Consider the following 7,740-nt stretch of genomic DNA (forward strand, 5'->3'; position numbering starts at 1 on the left):
AAAGTGCTTAAACAAGGCTCCGAACAGCACTATAGTTTACTCAAAGTAAGCAAATGTTCACTGCTACAATGACAGAGCCAAGAGCAGACCATAACAAAATAAAACAAATAAATAAAAACACACATTGGACCATCGCTGAGGGGCCCCCATATATATATATATATATATATATATATATAATATTAACAATTGAGCTGATTATAATTTGTGCCGTTAATTAGTAGTTATTTTGGCATCAAAGTGACTCTCTATTGGTGATTCCATTTACATTTGTCGTCACAAGCTATCTGGGGTTTCCTGAGAATGCGCAGTGGCCGACTCCGCCATCATTGGTACAGTACTAGTCTGAGGACTACAGTGTTGTATGTCACATGGCTTGAACACAATAGAGCAGTTGTAAGGGTCACCAGGGCTACACTTTGCCAAAGGTTTAATCGCTAGATCCTCTTTCCCTGCACCCTACCCGTAAGTGCTACAGCTAAAGGGATGGAATTCTTCACACAGAGGGCCAGCTGATGCACACTAATTTTACGGCATAAAAACCACACAAATCCCTGGCAGCTACAAGAACAAAACAGTCGTTAGCTCATACGATTAGAACACAGCTCCGTAGGAAAATATATAGTATAAAACATTTTGTTAGCTCAGAAAAAAAATTAGGCTTTGCAAAAGAATGTGACAAAGTGGCTAGTGTGATCAATGTTCATTGTGTGTTTTATTTGACTTTTTTGTATTTATTTTATTAACAAAAATATAGAAGCTTTTGAATATTCTAAATGCCAGCAACCATGGCCCTGGATCAAGACACAGGGGCCAACCAGAAAGTATAAGTGAGTTTTGACAGCTCTGCTTTGGGCAAAAAGGGGCTGTACAATAACAGAACTATTTACATAACATCCAACTGGATAGTTTAGATACATGAAAGGCTTCTAGGCATTTACAAAGTTAACACAAAAAGAAAGTAAGACCAAAATGATATACACAGGTTTATGTATATGCGCATTGTGAAATATTGTGCATAGAACAATTTTCAAACTTATTTTTGTTTAATAAGCCAATAAATATTTTTTGGCAGATTTTCATGGCACAATTAAAATTGCATTAAATCAGATTTGCCTGCATGGCAATAAATATCAGAATGGTGCTACAAACAGGCTGTTTCTACAGGCATGGTGCTGTTATGAGGACATATCACATGCAAAAACAATACACTTCAGTTTCAACAGAACAGACAGGCACAACCATTTTACAAAAGGTGCAGAGTTTGTCACATTCTTGTAACAATGTTTGTTTAAAAAAAAAAAGTCCTTCTATGACATCACTTGACTTGAATGTTAAATAAATAGATAACCAAGAAAGAAACATTGAAAATACGGAGAACAAATACACTTTTTAACCACAAGAACCAAGTGCTGTCCCCAGGGGTCTGCATTTTTAAGGGAATCTTCAGGCCCATGACATCCCCATCATGAGTAGGGATAAATTATATCTAGAAGCCTGAGAAGAGGTTTAATACAATCATATTGTCCAAATGTTAAATAGCTGAGGCCCACTGGAAATCAATGTTTTAGTAAAATTGTAATGTATAGAATGTAGTTTATGTCAAAGATGGAAACTAAATTGGCATTTGAAAATGTTGGACCAGACCATGCAGTACTGAAACGGCACTCTTGTAGCAATAGTTCAGCTCTAACTTGCACAAAATCTACTAAGGAACTTTAGCTTTAAAAAGCTTTGAGAACCATTGTCAATGTCCCTGGCTTGCTATATAACAGACACATGGCCTTGTCAATCACTCAGAAGCTAATGTGCAAACCAAAAAAAAAAGTAAAACAATAGTCCAAAAATCCACCCTCACCATGCCACCATGATCAACCCAAAGTGAAAATGAATGTCTTTGTCTGAAGCATGTTGTGTGTGTGACAGTCTGGGCTTCAGGATCGCTTCAGCTGAGCCAGTCGGTGAAGGAGTTGGAGCCTCTTGGCTTTCAGTTGCTTCCTCTCCACAGTCTTCTGCTTCTCACTGGCATGCAACTGCTGGAGGTACTCGGTCGCCCGTGTCAGGATGGCCACCTTGGGGGTTTTGGGGCAATCGGCTAATCCTGGAATCTCATCCCGCAGCGAGAGGAAACGAGAGCGGAGGTCATTCCTACGCTTGCGTTCCAGGAAGTTGTGTGCTTTGCGTTTGTCTGTGTCCTCACAATCAGATGACTGGGGACTAGAAAGGTGGGACAGAGAGAGGTGCTTTACAGGCGAGTTCTCAGGAGAGGACGAAGGGGAAGAGGTAGGGGAAGAGGCACTGTAGTCAGGAGACTCCGACCCGTCTGTGCCTGAGGAATGACACTTGCTACTGTCCAGGTTTATGGGGGTGTGGCCGTGCTGAGGCTGCTGCCGAGTGTTCAGAGCTCCACAAACACCAGTCTCCAGTCTAAGCCTCTTTCTGTGGGGCTCAGGAGCAGGGGACACAGTGTCTGGGGAGGGGGCAGCGTAGTTATGCTGCTGCTGATGAATGGAGATGTGGAACCGCTTCATGCTAGGGTCCAGAGGGTCGGGTCGCACTGTTATAGTCACCGGCTTTCTGCTGTTCAGTCGACGAGGCTTTCGCTTCCGCTCCACTGTCACCACGTCAATCTCTTCCTCGTCCTCTTCTTTGTCATTTTCATCACCTAAAACGTGACAACAGAAAAGAACATTTAGTCAATTGAGCTTTTTTTTTTTTTTTTTTTTATTAGTCAATAGTTTAGTCCCTTGAGACAAACTACTGCACTCTTTTAAAGAGTCCAAATAATAGAGAATACTAATGACATGTGCATTGACACCGTCACTATGGTTACCGTGACCTTAGCATGCAGCTCATAACCACTCAAAAGCTTTATTATCACTGTCCTTTTTCTGGAATTTAAAGTGTGTGTGGAATTCACATGACAAGCCATGAGGCCTGTACAGTTTCCACGTGAACAGAGGAAACTAAACTCATTTACTTGGCACTTTAGATTTCATCCACATACCATATTACATTGCAAAATGTGTCAGTTTGTCAAACAAATAAAGCTAAATCTAACCTTAAGTTTTGTGTCCACACATTTATGACACAGGATAACCATTAACATTGCATGCACTAACACCACAATAGTGTGACTGAGTTCAATTTCCAATGTGCTCATTTTATCCCTATTAAAGCACACACAATGTTCCTCAAACGGTGTGAAATACTGCAGTCAATGCTTTTCACAAACCCACAGAGCCCCCTAAATGGCTAATCCCGGTCCATTCACATCCCGAGCTGGTTAGGGACAAATCCACCCACTGACACAATTGGCGCTGCAGCCTGTTGAGCGCCGGAATGCAGCAACAAGTTTCTCTTTGTAACATTCCACACACCATTATACATGGCCCAACATCACATGATAGCCTACAAAGCAGACCCCATCATATTGCAGTGAAAAAGTATGTCTCAACGTGACAAAAATATTCTTGGAGAGTTACAAAAAAAGCTTAGATTTTTTTTGGCAATTTTACCCATTAAAGCAAGTGCTGTGAAGTGGGCTCTGATTGAATTTGTGTCAGATCAGAGGCTCAGGCTGGTGGGAAGAAAGATATTGTTATCATAAGTCAGACTGGAAGAGCAGTGGAGAGCAGCTGGGCCGCTGGAGCCATGCCAAGCAGCAGATGTTTGAATGAGCTTGTCACCCCGGGAGCTTCAAGCATGTGTTGCATGCACCACGGTAACGCAATGCAGTAATCATGCGCCAGCCCATAAACATGGCAACTAGATATTGTATGCATGTATGAATGAATGCTTTGTAGAATTGGTTGAGATAATTAATTTAATACCACATTAGAATAATAGTATATTAGTCTGTTTGTATGCTGCAGGCTTATTACTTTACAGTTAAAAAATTAGAGCGTTTACATTTTTTAATGACCTACTGACCTGAAGACTCTGAATGGGACTCAGATCCAGATGACACTTGCTTTTTACTGACTCCACCCAAGGGGAAAGCGATCACAGCTCCAGGGTCAACACAGTCTGTAGCAGGACCATTGAGTGAGGGTGCGTCCCCGGCCCCGCACTGGCCGACTTTACCCACAGGAGACGGCGCCACAACAGGTACTCCAGCCAGTTTGGCCTGTCTCTCGCTCGCCACCACCCTCTCAAGATGCTGTCCTGCCGAGAACCCACTCCACATGCAGTCTTGGATGATGATGGAGCTCAGGTTCCCAAAAGACTCAGTAGAGGTGGTCACTCTGCAAGGCGTGTCCTGCTGCTCATCCTCCTGGCCCAAGAACTGAGAGACCCATTCCAGTTTGTCGCCCAGAGATGGGTAAAGCATCCCAACCTTAGCCGATCCCTCCACTGCCCTTATGGGAGACATGGGCGGGGTAGGAACAAGTTCGAATTTCTTCCATATGTCCTCACTGGGGCCGGTGGACTTGAAGAAATCCTCATCCGGGTCGTGGTCATCGTAGAAGTAGTGCTGGTAGTTGTCCAGGTGATCCATGTCCCAGTGGTCATAGCGGGGCGCGGTGGAGTTTATGCCCGGCATAAGGGAGTCTGAGGCAGGCAGGGGGGTCACTCCCTGTTCCAAAAGTCTGCAAACATCACCACATAGGCATGCAATTAGGATCACATGGATTCAGGATTAAATTGAAAGATATACCTATCAAACTATACTATATCAGTTGTATTGCCATTATCAACTAGGAACTTGATTTAGCGTTAAGGTGCAACATAAAACAATGTATAATGATAACACTAGTAAAAAAGTAAAGCTAAAATAAGGGCATGCAAAATAATGTGTAATAAACGTGATTTAAAAATACAATATATACACAAGTAATAAGAGAGTTAATGAGGGTTTGGTTCATAAGTGGAAGAATTTGGTCAAAGCAAAACAATGACCCTGAGCAAAAATAAGGGGGGGGAAAAAGCATGACAGCAAGAAATTATATCAAATTCGGCGTCCCCATCAACGTCAAATGCTTGCAGACACCACATCTGCACTCGCACTATAGTTTGAAGGGAAAGCCATTATCCCACACTTCGCTGCCACTGTGTCTGCCTCCAAATGCGCACCAGAACATCGTGTCTCATGTGCAAATACGCGCTCAGCGATAGTTCGCATCCTTCCCCTTAAAGTCTCCCCAACCTCAGATAAACTTACACTACGGCGTTTTTCGTTTGCCGCTGAGAAAGTTCCGAGTTTCGCAAGTGTTTCATTGCATAAGAGTGTTTTAGTTGTGTACTGTGTGAGGCGGGCAAACCGGAGCAGGAGACGGGAGGGGGGCGGAGACGGGAGGGGGGCGGAGACGCGGGCTGGGGGGGTTTCACTCGCAGGCTGCTCAGCTGATAGTGCGCTCATCTAATTAGATCCGATTTAGATCGTGCGGGAAGAATCAAGTTATTGTTGTCAGCTTAAGCCACTTACGCCGACAAGTTGCGCGTCTGCGGTCACGCCTTCTTCCACTACGGCGCGCAAAAAGAACCACTTTAAAAAAAATAATAATAATAATAATAATAAAATGCTCAGTGGACAAATTGTCACTTAAGACGCACGCGCGCAACACCGGCGTGGTCTTCCATCATGAAACACTTCACGCTTTGCACAAGTCCCACGCTTACCTGGAAGTGGTAGAAAACCTGTCTGCGTCCTCATAGATCCGCTGTGAGGGGGGGATATATTTATATATATAATACAGTGTCCAAATAACGGCAGCGCGTCTCCGGCGGTGCGTTACGTTCGCTCGCGTCGTCTCTGGCTGGCAGTAAATGAAAGAGTAGTCCGTGCGGTCGCAGTCACGCCTCAGCTGAACATGAGCGCATGGATGGAGCGTCCACGCAGTGAGCAGGCTGCTGCACCGTATGAGCCTCTGGACCGAGTGCTGGCTGTTATGCATAAAAGGCGGGGCCGTAGTAGGAGAGCCACGCCCGCCGTTTAAAGAGCCCGTGCGCGCAAATGGCAGCTGCTTCCTGGCTTATGTGACGGCTTTTCATAAGGACAGCCCGGGCTCTTGTGAAACAGACGCATCAGAAGCCTAAGGTCACTACTCTTCTACATCTCATAACATAATATTAACATAATAACATACATAAGCATACAGCAAAAGTGCCACGAAACATCATGACAGCGTTACAATAAGTCATGATGGTTGTGGTGCCTGCAGCAATACTGTGAATTAGTCCAATCATTCATTCATTCATTTTCTACCGCTTTTTCCCTTTCGGGGTCGCAGGTGACTGGAGCCTATCCCAGTGACTTTGGGCCTTAGGCGGGGTACACCCTGGACAGTGGCCAACTCGTCGCAGGGCCGACAGACATAGACACACTGATAACCATTCACTCTCACTTTACTCTCTCAGTCATTCACTAGGGCCAATTTAGAGTTGCCAATTTTAAAAGTTTAATGTATTGACAAAACTTGAATATAGTGCTAAGGGCTGCACAATTTTGGGAAATGTGTCATTGCGAGTTTTGCGATTAGATTTGCGGTTTTAATAATAGTAGGATTATGTTCAAAGTTTGCAATCTAAAAGCGTCCAGGAGAAATAGGCCTATATGAACCGACAAACTAATAAAGGAATGACATACTTTTAGAACATGTTTGTATTGCACATATCTAAACAGGGTCAAAATATTTTATGCAGAATAATTCTGGATATTTCATTGTTTGTGGAGGAAATTATGGACTTCAAACATTTCAGCCTTTGCGATTTGCTCATTGCGATTAATCTTGTCGCCCTATAGCTTTGAAGGAAGTGCATGAATGTGGCATAATAGGCTTTTTTTTGTTTCCATCATCGCAGATTATTATGTTTTAATATATATCTTTGAATGTTTAATGCATTGCAAACAGTACATGACTCCAGAGCCCAGGTAATGCATTAGTGTGCCGCTGTAAACCCGCAGTAATTCCTTGAGCAATTATGTGTCGGTTCAGTCAAATACCAAGCATCCCACAGACCTGCGATCAATAAGAAGCCATGATGTGCTGCTTTAAGCCCGGCTGAGTCAATACAGAAACGATGATTTGTCTACTCTGTCATCCCTGTTTGTGTGTAAGCCGCACACACACCACTGCACACACTTCTGCACACACACCACTGCACACACACATCACTGCATGCACACCACTGTACACACACCACTGCACATACACCACTGCGCACACAAACTACTGCACACAAACTACTGCACACACACCACTGCACACACACTTCTGCACGCACACCACTGTACACACACCACTGCACACACATCACTGCACGCACACCACTGTACACACACCACTGCACACACATCACTGCACGCACACCACTGCACACACACCACTGCACACACACCACTGCACACATACATCACTGCACGCACACCACTGCACACACACCACTGCGCACACACACTACTGCACACAAACTACTGCACACACACCACGCACACACACCGCTGCACACACACCACTGCGCGCACACACCACTGCACACACACCACTGCACACACACTACTGCGCACACACACCACTGCACACGTGTACACCACTGCACGCACACCACAGCACGCACACCACTGCACGCACACCACTGCACACACACCACTGCGCACACACACTACTGCACACAAACTACTGCACACACACCACTGCACACACACCGCTGCACACACACCACTGCGCGCACACACCACTGCACACACACCACTGCACACACACTACTGCGCACACACACCACTGCACACGTGTACAC

The 7,740-nt window shown here is 44.7% G+C and overlaps 1 protein-coding gene across 1 annotated transcript; it reads right to left on the minus strand.

Annotated features, from left to right (window-relative positions):
- Nucleotides 1-691: 691 nt before the first annotated feature.
- On the minus strand, nucleotides 692-5,671 carry myclb (MYCL proto-oncogene, bHLH transcription factor b). Its single transcript, XM_072447642.1, has 3 exons — nucleotides 5,623-5,671; nucleotides 3,934-4,592; nucleotides 692-2,665 (listed from the first exon to the last, which is right to left on the minus strand). Exons 2-3 carry the CDS (start codon nucleotides 4,544-4,546, stop codon nucleotides 1,935-1,937), a joined length of 1,344 nt encoding a protein of 447 aa, XP_072303743.1. The 5' UTR covers nucleotides 4,547-4,592; nucleotides 5,623-5,671; the 3' UTR covers nucleotides 692-1,934.
- Between the last annotated feature and the right edge of the window lie 2,069 nt (nucleotides 5,672-7,740).

Source organism: Eucyclogobius newberryi, unplaced genomic scaffold (assembly GCF_026437365.1).
Source record: "Eucyclogobius newberryi isolate DKJ021-1_F unplaced genomic scaffold, fEucNew1.0.hap1 SCAF_16, whole genome shotgun sequence".
Taxonomy (NCBI): Eukaryota; Metazoa; Chordata; class Actinopteri; order Gobiiformes; family Gobiidae; genus Eucyclogobius; species Eucyclogobius newberryi.

Coding starts and splice junctions, on each gene's coding strand:
- myclb (XM_072447642.1), bottom strand. CDS start 4,546: ATGCCGGGCATAAACTCCACCGCGCCCCGCTATGACCACTGGGACATG. Junction 2,666..3,933: donor GTCCCATTCAGAGTCTTCAG/GTCAGTAGGTCA, acceptor GTCACGTTTTAG/GTGATGAAAATGACAAAGAA.